At 48.0% G+C, this 18147-nt stretch overlaps 1 protein-coding gene across 9 annotated transcripts in view; it reads right to left on the reverse strand.

The window, feature by feature from the left end:
• LOC133446264 (probable ubiquitin carboxyl-terminal hydrolase FAF-X) overlaps nucleotides 1-18147 on the reverse strand; it is a 108129-nt gene that overhangs the window by 13534 nt on the left and 76448 nt on the right. For all 9 annotated transcript variants that reach the window (XM_061724273.1, XM_061724272.1, XM_061724268.1 and 6 more), the window contains 9 exons: nucleotides 17578-17686; nucleotides 16475-16621; nucleotides 14304-14450; nucleotides 12471-12678; nucleotides 7866-8086; nucleotides 6584-6771; nucleotides 5538-5711; nucleotides 2774-2915; nucleotides 1837-2593 (listed from right to left, as the gene is read on the reverse strand). In XM_061724273.1, the coding sequence (XP_061580257.1) occupies nucleotides 1837-2593; nucleotides 2774-2915; nucleotides 5538-5711; nucleotides 6584-6771; nucleotides 7866-8086; nucleotides 12471-12678; nucleotides 14304-14450; nucleotides 16475-16621; nucleotides 17578-17686 (2093 nt within the window). The remainder of the gene's footprint in view (nucleotides 1-1836; nucleotides 2594-2773; nucleotides 2916-5537; nucleotides 5712-6583; nucleotides 6772-7865; nucleotides 8087-12470; nucleotides 12679-14303; nucleotides 14451-16474; nucleotides 16622-17577; nucleotides 17687-18147) is intronic.

The raw sequence follows: 18147 nt of genomic DNA on the forward strand, positions 1-18147 counted from the left end.
GTCACCCAGGAGTCACCCAGGGGATAACCAGGAGTCACCCAGGAGTCACCCAGGAGTCACCCAGGGGATAACCAGGAGTCACCCAGGAGTCACCCAGGAGTCACCCAGGAGTCACCCAGGGGTCACCCAGGGGTCACCCAGGGGATAACCAGGAGTCACCCAGGGGTCACCCAGGAGTCACCCAGGGGATAACCAGGAGTCACCCAGGAGTCACCCAGGAGTCACCCAGGAGTCACCCAGGGGTCACCCAGGAGTCACCCAGGAGTCACCCAGGGGTCACCCAGGAGTCACCCAGGGGTCACCCAGGAGTCACCCAGGAGTCACCCAGGGGATAACCAGGAGTCACCCAGGGGTCACCCAGGAGTCACCCAGGAGTCACCCAGGGGTCACCCAGGAGTCACCCAGGGGTCACCCAGGAGTCACCCAGGAGTCACCCAGGGGATAACCAGGAGTCACCCAGGGGTCACCCAGGAGTCACCCAGGAGTCACCCAGGAGTCACCCAGGAGTCACCCAGGGGTCACCCAGGAGTCACCCAGGGGTCACCCAGGAGTCACCCAGGAGTCACCCAGGGGTCACCCAGGGGATAACCAGGAGTCACCCAGGAGTCACCCAGGAGTCACCCAGGAGTCACCCAGGGGTCACCCAGGAGTCACCCAGGAGTCACCCAGGGGTCACCCAGGGGATAACCAGGAGTCACCCAGGAGTCACCCAGGAGTCACCCAGGGGATAACCAGGAGTCACCCAGGAGTCACCCAGGAGTCACCCAGGAGTCACCCAGGGGTCACCCAGGAGTCACCCAGGGGTCACCCAGGGGATAACCAGGAGTCACCCAGGAGTCACCCAGGAGTCACCCAGGGGATAACCAGGAGTCACCCAGGAGTCACCCAGGAGTCACCCAGGAGTCACCCAGGGGTCACCCAGGGGTCACCCAGGGGATAACCAGGAGTCACCCAGGGGTCACCCAGGAGTCACCCAGGAGTCACCCAGGAGTCACCCAGGAGTCACCCAGGAGATAACCAGGAGTCACCCAGGAGTCACCCAGGGGTCACCCAGGGGTCACCCAGGAGTCACCCAGGGGTCACCCAGGAGTCACCCAGGAGTCACCCAGGGGTCACCCAGGAGTCACCCAGGGGTCACCCAGGAGTCACCCAGGAGTCACCCAGGAGTCACCCAGGGGATAACCAGGAGTCACCCAGGGGATAACCAGGAGTCACCCAGGAGTCACCCAGGGGTCACCCAGGGGTCACCCAGGAGTCACCCAGGAGTCACCCAGGGGATAACCAGGAGTCACCCAGGAGTCACCCAGGGGTCACCCAGGGGTCACCCAGGAGTCACCCAGGAGTCACCCAGGGGTCACCCAGGAGTCACCCAGGAGTCACCCAGGGGATAACCAGGAGTCACCCAGGAGTCACCCAGGAGTCACCCAGGGGTCACCCAGGAGTCACCCAGGAGTCACCCAGGAGTCACCCAGGGGTCACCCAGGGGTCACCCAGGAGTCACCCAGGGGTCACCCAGGAGTCACCCAGGAGTCCATGACTAGCAGCAGCGGCACTGCCCCGTTACTGCCCCCCACCACCACGCCCGGCGTGCAGATGTGCAGACGGAGGCTCGTACCTGGAGGAGGGTTTAAATAGACACTGTTACCCCCCCCCCCCCCGCCCCGTTACCCCCCCCAGACGGAGGCTCGTACCTGGAGGAGGGTTTAAATAAACACTGTTACCCCCCCCTCACCGCCCCGTTACCCCCCCAGACGGAGGCTCGTACCTGGAGGAGGGTTTAAATAGACACTGTTACCCCCCCACCGCCCCGTTACCCCCCCAGACGGAGGCTCGTACCTGGAGGAGGGTTTAAATAGACACTGTTACAGGTCAGCAGTTTCTTTATGAACTGGAAATATTCCAGGCTGTATTGCATTCGGTTGTGCATGAATTGGACGTTCTGCTTGCGGACGCTGCACTCGATGACCGTGGGCATCTTGACCTGGTGCGGCTTGCTGGTCGAGATGGTCAGGTCCGAGATGTACTTGACCAGTTCGCTGTCCTTGTCCAGGGAGTCCATGCGCTCGTAGAACAGGATGTAAGCGTTCCACCAGCGCTTCTGCCGCCGGTACGACATCCTCTTCATCATGTGGTCGAACACCTCGCCCATGTACTCCCCGCCGAAGCACTGGTTCTTCATCTCCTCCTCGTCGTCCATCTTGCACTCCGTCACGTCCCCGTCGTCGAACTTGTACCAGCGGTTCTTCTCCCCGTCGCCGCCGTTCCTCTGGATGATGTAGGAGTAGTAGTGTCCGCCGCTGGCCTGGCCCGAGTGCACCAGCACGCCCACCAGCCGGTACTTGGAGCTGCCGGGCGGCGACGGCTCCGACGGCTCGTTCTGCTGGATCACCTGGTTCTCCGGGTTCACGTCGTCGCCCTCCAGCTTGGCCACGCCGGCCACCGTGTAGGGCTCCATGTCCAGCTCCCGCGGGAACTCAAAGTAGTCGTTGAACTTGATGGCGCACTCGCGCTCCCAGTCGTAGTCGAAGCGCTTCAGCTGGATGGCCAGGACGGGCGGCAGCTTCTTGATCAGCAGCCGCTTCACCGTGTCCACCTGGGGGGGAAGGCAGCGTCAGCACCTCAAACACCAAGCTGCTGCCTCTCAAACCTCCACCAGGAAGCTTGTTTGGAGGTAGATTTATTTCTTAATTATTCAATCAAACAATATATATATTTATTTTTTTTTACCTTGTCTGCACATAATGGTTAATACCCCCCCCAGGATCCCCCTCACCTTCTTATTGCACTTCTCACAGTGGTAGGCGTTGGCCCCCTCCAGCAGGTCCCCCTTCACGTACTGCTCCATGGAGTCCAGCAGGTTCTGGTGGTTCCTGATGTCCACGTTGAGGGTGGTGAACGACTCCTCGCACTCATACCTGAAACACAGCCGATATTACCCAGAGGAACCCACAAACACAGCCGATATTACCCAGAGGAACCAACAGGGGAGCTTGTGAGGTTAATTAACCTTTAAACTAGTTTTTGTCCTTCCGAAGCTGTCACATGCTTTGTTAACAGATGTTACAACAGCCACTTCCTGATCTACTCAGGGTTTTGGACTGTTCTGGTGACGTCTGTCTACTGTAGTGTCATGATTTCAATCACAGTACTCCCAAATCACCAGTACTCCCAAAAAACCTGTTCCCCCTGGTGGCTAAATTGAGCCATGGGGAGTCCCATGTCTCAAAAAGGAGGGAGGCAGGGTATAATACACAAAGTATTCAAGTATTCAAATACCTACTTAAAATTTTTTTGTCACACCCTTTGGGGTAGTGCATGGTCACCCGTTCCAGCTCCTTCTATGGGAAGGGGAACCATGGCAAGAGAAAGCCGAAGAGATCCACTCTCGATGTGGATGAGTAAATTGTTTGCTGAAAAGATGTTCAAAGGTCTTGTAAGCTGCCGCTTTCTCCTCTCTCTCCTAAGCAGGAATTGCTGAAACCAGGTGACCAGATCCTGATTTGAGTGGTGAAACGAAAATCGTGGTCCAGATTGCGACCCCGAATGCAGTAAAGGTGGCTGAACGATCTACGTGGGTTCACCAGTCACAGTGCAAGCTAGTAGGAAACTTTCCGGACCCTGAGTAGGCCGGAAGTCGGACGGTATCAAAACCTTTGTCCGCTGAAGAACTCATCTGACGCCTACTCACCAGCCACGGGCCTGAAGAAGATGACTAGCCCAAACTGACTGGCTACAACAAGCTGGAGAGGAGTCCGAGAGATGGAAGAAACTTTTCCACTAATGAGTCATGCTGACATGTTAGGAATTGTTCCTCAAACTCTTTACTTACATTGTTGTTGTAATTTAGGAACACTGCTGTACGTTCATAAACTGGTGCTGGTAATGTTACCAAAGCTATAGCCGAATTACGTCAGTTGTCAGAAGACAGACGCTCAGCAGGCACCACTTTTTGGTCCTGGCTGACTTATGCCCCCTGGACTGACATAATGACTAAAATTATGATTCTGATTATTACCGTCCTTGTACTGTTCTGTGTTTTCATTACCTGTAACCTTCCGTGTCTAAGTGCAATGGTCCAAAGAACCATCCAAACTTCCTTAGTCCAGTATTCTGAAGTCTATTACCGACAACTCCAACGAACCCTAACTGATGACAAGGATGTTTATGATGACACTGGATTGTAGACTGTTTCATTTTGTTTACTGTGAAATGTTTTAAGCTTGTATGTGTCTTGACCATGAGTAATCGCTTACTACGAGGGTTGGAGAGGAATTTCGCCCCATATAGCCAGGGTTTTCGCCTCTCCCTTAATATAATTACTCGTTAAGTGTGTTATGAGCTCCCCTTCCTATTTTTTAAATGTTTGACCTTAATGTTTGATGCTACTATTCTAAGCCTAATGGATGGATATTAGTTGAAGTTTCAAAAGGACAACAGGAGGGAATTGTGAGGTTAATTAACCTTTAAACTTGTTTTTGTCCATCCGAAGCTGTCACATGCTTTGTTAACAGATGTCAGAACAGCCACTTCCTGATCTACTCAGGGTTTTGGACTGTTCTGGTGACGTCTATCTACTGTAGTGTCATGATTTCAATCACACGTTATCACTTCCGCCCATTGTCTACTGTTCACTGTCCTTACTTGGTTAGTTCCTGTCAAGTTTCTCAATAAAACCATCATGCAGGAGGAGAATACTTTGGGAAGCATTTGCTGTCGGGGGCTCTCACAGAGAGCCCCTGACCCCCTGTTGCTCTCCCCCTTCTGCAGAAGTGCGTTAAAACCATTCCAAGGCCGTCTCTGTTGTCTTTCCTTGTTACAAACTTATGTAATGTTGATTTAGACCAAACAAGCTCTAAAAAAGACAGAATCAAGTTTAACTTGTCCAACTTCAGGTTTATTAGGAACAACCCAACTCCTGAGACAGGAAAATTAGATTTTGATACCATGATCGTCCTACTGCAGAACAAGCTGGGCAACCGCCTGGAGGACAACACTAAAACAAGTTGAAATAGTCTACAAACAAGCCCTGAAAGTATTGGATAAAAAACCCCAAACATACCATCACTGTCAGATATTAAAAAAGCATGAGCACTTAAACTGGGACAACATTGTAAAATATAATGACGCTATTTTGATCTCTAAAATCTTTCATGGCCAGGCACCACCCCCTCTACAAGAATCTGGGAAAAGAAATTACAGAACAGATGAACCAGAGGTGGAGTTAGAGGAGACTGGATAGTTCCTTTTAGAAAAAGTGCTTTTAGTCGAGCCACTTTTTGGGTTGGTGCCTCTCACTCCTGGAATGCAACACCAAGCAGGATACGTGAACATACTGCTTTTAAATGCTGCTAAATCTATTTTGCTACTATGTATGTTTTATGTTTGTTCCCTTGTTTGATTGTATTGTTTGACTGAATTGTTTTGATGTTTTCTGTGGGGACTGTGGGTGGAAACTAGCATTTCTGCTAAAATCTGGTGTAATATGCATTGTCCCATCTAAATAAACTGTGCTCTCTCCCCTGGGGGGGGCGGCTCACCTGTGGGGGCAGCCCTGGCAGATCTTCTGGTCGGCGAAGGATCCCCCCAGCACCTTGCTGAGCATGGCCGGGTGTCCCAGGGCCTTCAGGGCCTCGTCCAGACTGTCCACCAGGGAGTTGAAGAACTCCAGGGCGTCGTGCTGCTCCCTCAGGTTCACCGGCTCCCCCCACAACCTGCAGAGAGGACATGGTGGACATGGTGACCCCAGTGACCCCTCGGTGACCCCCCGGTGACCCCCCGGTGACACCCCGGTGACCCCTCGTGACTAGGGATGGGAATTGATAAGATTTTTCCAATTCCAATTCCGTTTTCAATTCTGTTGAACGATTCGATTCTTTATCGATTCTCATTTGGAAAAAAGGAGAACAAACAGGTCGATGAGCATCAACTTTGTTTTATATCTTTGAAACAAAACAATACCAGTGAGGTGTTAAGACGCCCCCATCCTTGGGCTCCTCCATGGTGCCTGGGGGGCCCCACAAAATTATTTGTAATATAAAATATGTTTTTAATATAAAATAATAATAAAATAAATATTCTTCTGTAGAAATTAACTAAATACAACAAATTATTCTGTGGCAATTACACAAGAATGTCCAGTAACATGTTCAACACCACAAACTCAGTCACTGCTGGTGACATTCATCTATTCTGGCCTGATACTCTTCCCTGCCTTGATGAAAGGAGAAGCTAGCGGTAGAAGCTAGCGGTAGAAGCTAGCGGTAGAAGCTCTTTAACTTCTCCATAGATGAGCTGACGAGCTGCAGCTGTGTCAAGAGTGCATCCTTTTTGGTAAAAAGTAACCAAACCTTCGAGCGTTTATACCGCTTTGTCGCCATGTTTTCCTGCGTGACGTCATTCGCACCCACTGGAATCGATAAGGGAATCGTTTGCAAAAAAGGCAAACAATTTCAAGGAATTGAAACACCGGGAACCGGAATCTCAAAAAGAACGGGTTCTGGATTCCCACCCCTACCGGTGACCCCTCGGTGACCCCCCACCCACGACCTGGACCCCCCCACCCACGACCCGGCCCCGGCCGTACCTGAACTGCTTCCAGAACCCCCGGGGGACGTAGTACTGCAGCCGGGACGCGGCCAGGTGTCCGAAGATGACCTGCAGGTGGCGCAGCACCCCGATGTTGTACTCCTTCCTGTCCTCCGACTTCCCCGACGGCTTGTCCTCGAACTGGTGGTGGTAGGAGAACACGTCGTCCCGGGGGTCCACGTTGCTCTGCAGACGGGAGAATACGGGGGGACACGGGGGGAGACGGGGGACACACGGGGGATACGGGAGAATACGGGGGTTTGGTTAGTCTTTAACGGTAGTATTTCTATTTCAGATTCAGACGACTTTATTAATCCCTGTGAGGTTAATCAACCCTTTGAATTAAGTTGTCATTATGAAACTATCAGAATCAAGTCAGCTTTGGAGAACTGACTGTTTCCACATGCTATTACATGCAGATCACAGGCCACTTCCTGAGTTTTTGTCAGGTGGGTCGACTGACAGCCGTCTCATTGTCTTTAAGGGTTAGTTGGACCATCTGATGACACAAGACCCCATGAAGGTTGGCCTGGTGACTTCCGGTTTGTAAAAGGCCCAGTGTCTTTAGACGCATCTGTGCAAAACCTCACAGAGTTCTCGTTTGTCCAGAAGGGGCCCCATTTGACCCCTTTGACCTTTTGTGTTTTTTTAAAGCTTAAGTTTCACATGTCACATGTGTGGCTTCTTAAACCTCGATGTGTGACCATCTGTTTTCGTCCACTGTCCATCATCTATACACTGACAGTCCGTATATGGTAATTTCCTGTTTCCAGTTTTCTCAATAAAAGCGTCAAGAGGATTTTGGGAGAAGACCTGACGAGTTCTCAGAGGAGGGCCGTGTTGCTGCAAGCTCCTCAGACTTCTCCCCAAAGCTTCTGCAGAAGACCTAATAATCATTTCACAGTCTCTGTGTCTTTCCTTGATTTAGGAACCTAACAATCCCTTTGGGTGGTTCCCTCGGTGAAATTGACATCTTCATCTCACTCACTCAGCTGTGTCATATACAAATCAAACACCCATATAAAAGATACAAAAATAAATTAACTAAAAATAAAAATAGAAATAAAAAATAAAAATAAAAAGTGCAGTGCCATAAAATAGAATATTTGTCATTATAACTTTTATTTTCTGCCCCCCCAGATACCTGCCCCTGTACCTGCCCCCCCCCAGACCCCTGGTACCTCGTTCTCCTGCTTCTCGTCCCCAGACATGTCATCCCCCCCCCCCAGATACCTGCCCCCCCCCCCCCCCCCCCCCCCCCCCCCCCAGGCCCCTGGTACCTCGTTCTCCTGCTTCTCGTCCCCAGACATGTCGTCGTCCACGTCCGTCCCCGTCCCCTCGATGGCCAGGATCCCGTTCCGGATGGGGGGGATCATGTAGAGCTGCTGGATCACAGAGTTCATGTAGCACGTGGCCCCCGCGTTCTTCAGCCCCACGAAGCCCTTGGTGGGCCGGGGCCCCACCGGGGGCAGGTACTCCCACTCCGTCAGCGCCTCGCAGCCTGGGAGGGGGGGGAAACAACCTTAGACCTGGAGGACCTGGACCCGGAACACCGGGGGGACCTGGAGGACCCACCGGACCCGGACCACCCGGGGGACCACCCGGGGGACCACCCGGGGGACCCGGTGCTAGTGCTGGGCGGTATACCGGTTCATACTGAATACCGGTGTTTATTTTTCTTATGATATGAATGTTTCATACACCGTAATACCGGTGAGTATGTACAGTAGCGTACACAACGTTGGGAACGTAGCGCTACGCTAGCGCCGCTGGACACTGTTTGTGAGAGGACTGTTTAGCAGCAGTGATGCACAGATTGTTCTGTAACCCAAATTGTTCGGCCGAAAATGGCAAAAAAACCACTTTGGGTGTTCGGTGGAATAAGTGGGAAAAAACCGAACAATTAATAACGGCGTTGTAAAATAAGGAAATAGACTGGCCGTCCCGTAACGGTTGCACCACAAACATAAATCGTTGGCCAACCAAAAAGTAACCCCATAAGAATTTTACCAACATTCACCAGGAGGTGGAACCAAAACAACATAATGCTGGAAATTAAAACATGTTCAGTTTTTTATGTTCAATAAATATTTTCTACCTTGTAATTTTTTTCTTTGAAAGCCATGCCTAAATCAAATTTATTTGATTTATGCATCCTCATGACAGTAAAATAGGCCATTCTAAGCCGATTTACTGCAGCAATTCCTTTCCAAATCATTAGAAAATGTGGTTAACACCCAGTTGTGCATGAAAAAAAAAATACCGTGATATAAATTTTTGGTCATACCGCCCAGCACTACCCGGGGGACCTGGACCCACCGGACCACCTGGGGGACCGGTCCGTCACACGTCCTGAATCCTTGAATCACCTGAACGTTGCACCGACTGCATCTGCTATTTAAACTGCTTCTCTTTTTATTGTCTCCAATCAGACTGCATATATTCTTTATTAGTGGTGGGGAATAAAATCGATATTGCAATATATTGTTGTACTCTCTGTCGCAATAAATAATGGATAAACTGACGTCAAATATGGATATTTTATTACAACACACATAATGGATTTAGGCGGTTGTCCCCGCACTATTGTTCATGCACTTTAATGTGTCCAACAGTGTTTACATTTACAGACTAGCAGCAGAGAGGAAATATACAAATTACTTTCTTTGTACGTTGTAGGACGTTTTGGCATTTAATAAATGCATAACTACAGACGTTTTCCTTTTTATGGGTATTTTTTCTTTTTCAGTCACAAATATCGTGATATATCAATGAAATTTCTTAAAATATATGGAATATGGTAGATAACGTGTATGGTGATATTATCGTTATCGTGGGCCACGAATCGCCACAGTATTGAATCGTGAGTTACCGTATCGTCCCACCCGTATTCTTTATAGTATATATTCTCATGTTTTTAGTCTCGGCATAATTTACTTCTTCAGTGTATTGTTCATATCTTCCATACTGTTTATATCCTTTCATAGTTTGTCACAGTTTACAAAACTGCTGCTCCCTTTGCACACACTCATTATTTTATACCACTAGATTCCTCACGTTCTGCTTCTTTGCACTTCTGGTTAGATGCTAGCTGCACTTCGTTGTCTCTGTACGTGTTTAGCGTATTGGCCCGAATATAAGACGTGTTTGTTACATTGAAATCAGACTGAAAAAGTGGGGGTCGTCTTCCATTCGGGGTCTAGACATTATACCATCACATCGCTAGATGGCGCCAGATATCTTTAAATGCTGAACTTAACTCCCCAGGCCAAAGCCAACCCCTGACACCAATAATAAAAATGAAAAATAGCAGTAAGAAAGAAAAGAGAAGAAAATAAGAGAAGAGATAACAGAAAATGTAGAAACGTAGTTTCTCCAATCTGTAGAAAAGTGTGTGGAAGTTCGGCAGGTGAACCGGCAGCTGAGTTAGTTATGATACAAACTTCAACATGATGGTTGGAATGAGGCAAAATAACAGGCTTTTTCTCTCCAATATATTGTTATAATCATTTGTTTCAGATGTACTGTAATTATTTTATGTATAAAAATTGAATTTGGGTGTTCAAAAAGTCTACTTTCAAGCTTGTCTTGAAAAACAGGGTCGTCTTATAATCAGGGTCGTCTTATATTCGGGCCAATACGGTACTGTGACAATAAAGTTGAATGTAATTTAATGGCGCTTTTCCACTAGCACCTACTCAGCGCGACTCGACCCCGTCTTGTTCTTCTCCACTAGGGGTGGAGGCGGGTGGAGGCGTGCAGAGTAGATACTTTTCTGTTTCTATTCTGCCGAGGTTCTAAGCGGCTGAGTCGGCCCTGGATCTGACGTCATCACAATACACGCCACCGATTGGTCGGTACATGTGTCCACCCACCTAGGTAGTACATGTGTGTCACCTAGGTAGTACATGTGTGTCACCTAGGTAGTACATGTGGGTCACCTAGGTAGTACATGTGTGTCACCTAGGTAGTACATGTGTGTCACCTAGGTAGTACATGTGGGTCACCTAGGTAGTACATGTGTGTCACCTAGGTAGTACATGTGGGTCAGTGTGTCACCTAGGTAGTACATGTGTGTCACCTAGGTAGTACATGTGGGTCACCTAGGTAGTACATGTGGGTCACCTAGGTAGTACATGTGGGTCAGTGTGTCACCTAGGTAGTACATGTGGGTCAGTGTGTCACCTAGGTAGTACATGTGTGTCACCTAGGTAGTACATGTGGGTCAGCGTGTCACCTAGGTAGTACATGTGGGTCAGTGTGTCACCTAGGTAGTACATGTGGGTCACCTAGGTAGTACATGTGGGTCAGTGTGTCACCTAGGTAGTACATGTGGGTCAGCGTGTCCACCCACCTAGGTAGTACATGTGGGTCAGCGTGTCACCTAGGTAGTACATGTGTGTCACCTAGGTAGTACATGTGGGTCAGTGTGTCACCTAGGTAGTACATGTGTGTCACCTAGGTAGTACATGTGGGTCAGTGTGTCACCTAGGTAGTACATGTGTGTCACCTAGGTAGTACATGTGGGTCAGTGTGTCACCTAGGTAGTACATGTGGGTCAGTGTGTCACCTAGGTAGTACATGTGGGTCAGTGTGTCACCTAGGTAGTACATGGTGGTCACCTAGGTAGTACATGTGTGTCACCTAGGTAGTACATGTGTGTCACCTAGGTAGTACATGTGGGTCACCTAGGTAGTACATGTGTGTCACCTAGGTAGTACATGTGTGTCACCTAGGTAGTACATGTGTGTCACCTAGGTAGTACATGTGTGTCACCTAGGTAGTACATGTGTGTCACCTAGGTAGTACATGTGTGTCACCTAGGTAGTACATGTGTGTCACCTAGGTAGTACATGTGTGTCACCTAGGTAGTACATGTGTGTCACCTAGGTAGTACATGTGGGTCACCTAGGTAGTACATGTGTGTCACCTAGGTAGTACATGTGTGTCACCTAGGTAGTACATGTGTGTCACCTAGGTAGTACATGTGTGTCACCTAGGTAGTACATGTGTGTCACCTAGGTAGTACATGTGGGTCAGTGTTTCCACCCACCTAGGTAGTACATGTGGGTCAGTGTTTCCACCCACCTAGGTAGTACATGTGGGTCAGCGTGTCACCTAGGTAGTACATGGTGGTCAGCAGCGTGTCCACCTACCTAGGTAGTACATGTCGGTCACCTAGGTAGTACATGTGGGTCAGCGTGTCACCTAGGTAGTACATGGTTGTCAGCAGTGTGTCCACCCACCTAGGTAGTACATGTGTGTCACCTAGGTAGTACATGTGTGTCACCTAGGTAGTACATGTGTGTCACCTAGGTAGTACATGTGTGTCACCTAGGTAGTACATGTGGGTCAGTGTTTCCACCCACCTAGGTAGTACATGTGGGTCAGTGTTTCCACCCACCTAGGTAGTACATGTGGGTCAGTGTTTCCACCCACCTAGGTAGTACATGTGGGTCAGTGTTTCCACCCACCTAGGTAGTACATGTGGGTCAGTGTTTCCACCCACCTAGGTAGTACATGTGGGTCAGCGTGTCACCTAGGTAGTACATGGTGGTCAGCAGCGTGTCCACCTACCTAGGTAGTACATGTCGGTCACCTAGGTAGTACATGTGGGTCAGCGTGTCACCTAGGTAGTACATGGTTGTCAGCAGTGTGTCCACCCACCTAGGTAGTACATGTGGGTCAGTGGGTCACCTAGGTAGTACATGTGGGTCAGTGGGTCACCTAGGTAGTACATGTGTGTCACCTAGGTAGTACATGTCGGTCAGCAGCGTGTCCACCCACCTAGGTAGTACATGTGGGTCAGCGTGTCACCTAGGTAGTACATGGTGGTCAGTGTTCCACCTAGGTAGTACATGGTGGTCAGCAGCGTGTCCACCTACCTAGGTAGTACATGTCGGTCAGCGTGTCCACGATCTGCTTCAGGTTGCGGACGCAGCCGACGGCCAGCGCCACCAGCAGCTCGAAGCCGGCGTTGATGGAGGCGGGGGCGCTGCACACGGGGATGGCCTGCTCCGCCGGGAACTCCCCGCTCTTCATGTACTGCAGGTACACGTTGGAGGCCGGGAAGATGAAGTCGTCGATCAGCTCCTGCACACAGAGGGGGGCAGTGATGTCACAGTGATGTCACAGTGATGTCACAGTGATGTCACAGTGATGTCATCAGCAGGACGGGGGGGCAGTGATGTCACAGTGATGTCATCAGCAGAGGGGGGGCAGTGATGTCACAGTGATGTCATCAGCAGAGGGGGGGCAGTGATGTCACAGTGATGTCATCAGCAGAGGGGGGGCAGTGATGTCACAGTGATGTCATCAGCAGAGGGGGGGCAGTGATGTCACAGTGATGTCATCAGCAGGACAGAGGGGGGGCAGTTAATATATGTAGATATATAGATGTAAATTATGGATATAGATATGTTATATGTAGGTGTGTATATGGATATATTGAGTTGTATTATACGTACAGTATTTGTATATCTATATCTCTATTAATATATACTGATTTATAGTTATATGTAGATATGTCGATATATAGATTTATAGTAATTTTTATGGATATAATTGGAGGTAAATATATGAACCAGTATATATATATATATATATCATATCTACTCTTATATAGTTATTCAACTATATTGTTATACCATTGCTGTCTATTGTTCTCTATTATATTGTAATATTATAGTAAAGTAATGATAATGTAATACTATGCATTATAATTACTTCTATTAGTACATACATACATAGTAACAACTAAATGCTGGGCGTTTGTTTTGTGTTGTTTGCTTTGATTTATATATACATATAATTGAGTATTCTATCACTGTATTGAACAGTTATTAAAGTAGGTATGTGTGTTTTATAAGTAAGTTTATTGAAACTCTTGTTAAATGTAAGAATGTATGTAGATTCAGGGCTACGAGGGCTGGATAAGTGTTTACTACAATCCTACTGCATTTGGAACATGTTGGTGGATCCGTGAGGTCTGACCAAGATATATATATATATATATATATATATATATATATATATATATATATATATATATATATATATATATATATATATATATATATATACCGTGATCTGGACTATAAGCCGCACCTGTATATAAGCCGCATCCACTCTATTTAAAAAAAAAAGATATGCAAGCCGCAGATATTTATGTTGTTAGATTAGATATTTACTACATGTAGATAATGATTTTGAACTGTAAATGATGTACATGTTTGTACCGTAAAACGGGACAGAACCAAGAGAAAATAACCGCTATTTATTTATCTATTTATCAGTTTGAAATCTGCTTCTACTTCTATCTGCTAAAGAAGAAGTAGCGTATTCTTCTTTACATTTATTTTGTCTTAGTTTTGATTCTAATATATAATCTATATATATGTATTCTGTTTTTTTACTTTTTTGTACTCTTTTTTTTTTTTTTAACATGCATGTTCGAAATAAAAAGTGATGTCTTCAGCAGAGGGGGGGGGGGCAGTGATGTCATCAGCAGGACGGGGACGGGGGGGACAGTGATGTCATCCGCAGAGGGGGGGCAGTGATGTCACAGTGATGTCATCAGCAGGACGGGGACGGGGGGGACAGTGATGTCATCCGCAGAGGGGGGGCAGTGATGTCACAGTGATGTCATCAGCAGGACGGGGACGGGGGGGACAGTGATGTCACAGTGATGTCACAGTGATGTCATCAGCAGCACGTACCTTGATGAGGTTGGCCCCGCCCTTCTCACTGCCGATGTAGAACTTCTTCTCCGGAGTCTGGAAGGCCAGCAGCTCCTTGGTGACGCCGATGTGTCCCTCCAGGATCGTCTCCTCCACGCCCGTCTCCCCGGACCGCTTCACCTCGTCCTGGGGGAGAGACACCGCTCAGTAATTAGGGATATACGTAGAAATAATCATGCACCGTATTTTCTGCACTATAAGGAGCACCTAAAAGCCTTTAATTTTCTCAAAAACCGACAGTGCGCCTTATATATGATCATTACGGTGATTTCTGTTCCTGTAGTCAGGGGGATTGTGGGTAATGTAGTCAGGGGGATTGTGGGTAATGTAGCCAGGGGGATTGTGGGTAATGTAGCCAGGGGGATTGTGGGTAATGTAGCCAGGGGGATTGTGGGTAATGTAGCCAGGGGGATCGTGGGTAATGTAGTCAGGGGGATTGTGGGTAATGTAGTTGGTGTCGCCAAAGTAATGTCGCTAAAAACATCAGGAATCGTCACAGACGTTCAAGACAACAGCAGCGACGCTGACTCACATAATGGAGACTTTGACGAGACGGGGCAAAGCTGGTTTTTATTTAGTAAATAAAGTTTGACATACAGTACTTCTTGTTTTTTTTTTTTTTTGCATTTGCTGTAGGATTTTGTAGCATTTCCTGTAGCAGCTCCATCAGGTAGATACGTAACTCAACCCCAGCCACTATAGTCGGTATTTTACCAGATATTTAGTGCACCTTATAGTGCTGAAAATACGGTATGTTTGATCATTTGTCAGGTCTGAACAATAACTTTTGACCTCGTGCCTTGTTTTTTGTACAGATACAGCAGTTTGGACGGCGCTGCAGGGAGCGTTGTTGCTGCTCACGTCCTCTTATTATCACCGACAGCTTTAAGCAGTTAGTACTGTACGTGTGTGTGTTATGAGATAACTGGTTTATCAGACAGGAAAGCAACGGTCTGACCCTCAGACAGTTACTGGACCAATCAGCACACAGTATTCTCTACATTAGAACCCCTTTCCCTTACGCTGACTCGTGTTTATGGACCGTATTTTCTGCACCATACGGCGCATCGTATTATAAGCTGCTCGTATATAACCATCAATAAATGGCCTATTTTCAAACTCTCTTTATATATAAGGCGCACGGAATATACGGTAAGATACTGTACTATAGTGGCCGGGGTTGACTTAGCATCTACCTGATGGAGCTGCGCTACAGGAAATGCTACAAAATTAAAAAAAACAAGTACTGTAAGTCAAACCTTTATGAAGAAAATGTAATAAATTAGTTTTTTAGTGCTGTTTTTAGCGCCGTTACTTCAGCAACACCGACTACAATCCCCCTGACTACAATAACAGAAACTACCGTAATGATCCTATATACGGACAAACCGCATTATAAGATGCACGGCCGAGTTTTGAGAAAATTAAAGGCTTTTCAGTGCAGAAAATACGGTAACTGGGGCGTTCCCAATCAATTAAAAGTGAGGAGTGTTGAGACTGGCAGAGTGGTGTGGGGATGGAACTGGACAGTTTCATTCTACTCGAAGGATCAGAATTCTCACTCTGTGCCTTTCTTTCCTTGTATGCCTAAAGGCTGAGTTATGGTTCTGGTCAAAACCACGCCGTTCCTACGGCGTGTGCTACACGTCGACGCAGACCACACGCCGTCACTGACGCCGTCACTGATCTGCAGCTCCCGGAAATTGTAACTACGCGTGGAGGCGACGCAGACCAAACGCAGACGAGAGGCTGTGATTGGTTCTTGGTATCAACGCATTTCCGGTTTCCAGTTTGAAGCAGTCGTGAACTTTCAGCCTCTTTTCTTCATGTATTTGTGATTTTTTTGTTTTTGTTTTGCACAATAGTTGTCCTTATCTCTTTGATTCACTGTGACCGGAAAAGTCGGATAAACCATTCAGAAAAAGATCGCTAACTAGCGGTCACGGGGGGAACTGCACCGTGGAGAAATGGAGAAGTCTGAAGGTTCACGGCGGAGTCATGGTGACGGAGTAGGCACGGCGTTGGTTTGATGCAGAACCATAACTCAGGCTTAATGTTTTAGGTGTTTAGACCTGACGGGGGTCATGGGGTCGGCCCGGTCCCCGGCCGGCCTCGCCCCAGTCCTCAGGCCGCCCCGGGCCGGTTCTTACCCGTATCCTCTTGAGCCAGTCGATCTCGTTGTTCAGCAGAACCTCTGCGTTGGGCAGGTTGATGTTGGAGTTGTAGGCGTAGTTCAGCAGGTGACGCAGCAGCGTGAAGTAGTCGCCGGCGTGTTTGGCTCGTTCCCTGGCCGTGCTCTGCACACACACACACACAAAAAACAGACACACACACACACACACACACACACACACACACACACACACACACACACACACACACACACACACACACACACACACACACACACACACACACACACACACACACACACACACACACACACACACACACACAGAGAGACACACACACACACACACGCACACACACACGCACACACACACACACACACACACACACACACACACACACAGAGAGACACACACACACACACACACACACACACACACACACACACACACACACACACACACACACACACACACACACACACACACACACACACACACACACACACACACACACACACACACACACACACACACACACACAGAGAGACACACACACACACACACACACACACACACGCACACACACACACAGCTCTGATCATCCATCACATGCCGCCCTGACGGGGGAATCTCCCACATCTGTCCACATCTGTCCATCATCTACCCCCTCTGGAGTGAAGCCACTCTTATTCACTATTCACTCCGTTGGCTTCCTGTACATTTAAAAATTGATTTTAAACTTTTAATGTAGGTTTTTAAAGCCCTCAACGACCTGCCCCGCCCTATTTCTGGGAGCTTTTAACGGTGCGTGAGACTAGGCAGGGCTGAGATCCTCCAACCAAGGGTTGTTGGAGGAGCCCAGGTCAAAGGTCAAAGGTCAGCGCTGCGGTGACCCGGCCTTTTCAACTGGAACAAACTCCCCTGAAACTTACTCTCTGACCTGGGCCTTTTTAAATCAAGGCTTAAACCTACTTAAATTTTAGAATGACTTTAATACCCAGTAGTGTGGTGACACTTTTTACTCTTTTTCTTTTATTCTATTTATTTTTGGCTCTGTCTTATGATTGTATGTTGTATTCTGTAAAGCGGTTTAGCTGTAAAGGCTGTATAAACGTACTCACCCCCAGCACGGTGAAGAGCAGCGTGATGAAGAACAGCAGCGGCCGGTGGCCCATGCAGCACCTGGTGGCCATGAGGAAGAACTGCTCCTGGGCCATCTGACGCACCGACCTGCCGGACAACACCGTTACTCACACCGGAACAGGAACTAGGAACAGGAACTAGGAACCAGGAACTGTCTCAAGTAAACCATCGTCCTGCCGGACCAACACGTTGTTACTCACACCGGGAACAGGAACTAGGGCAGGGGTCGGCAAGTAAATTTGGCCTCGGGCCAAATGTTTTCGGAGCAACTGAATGTTGGGCCAGAACGTCACATCAATCAGGCGAAGCATGTTTTTTTTTCTACTAAACAAAACTTTTTTCCCCTTATCTATAGGCTACTAGTATTATTATACTATTATATCTTGTACAAAAAAGTAAATTAAGAAAGTCATTAGTTTAAATAAAGTAACTTGAATTTGCTACAGACTGTTATTAGTGTTTTATTACTGCTTTAGCTACTCTGTGGCTGCGTTATGAAACCGCTTATAAGTAACTTGGTGATAATAATATTTTCTGCCAAGCTACTA

This window comes from Cololabis saira, chromosome 6 (assembly GCF_033807715.1).
Source record: "Cololabis saira isolate AMF1-May2022 chromosome 6, fColSai1.1, whole genome shotgun sequence".
NCBI classification, from domain to species: Eukaryota; Metazoa; Chordata; class Actinopteri; order Beloniformes; family Belonidae; genus Cololabis; species Cololabis saira.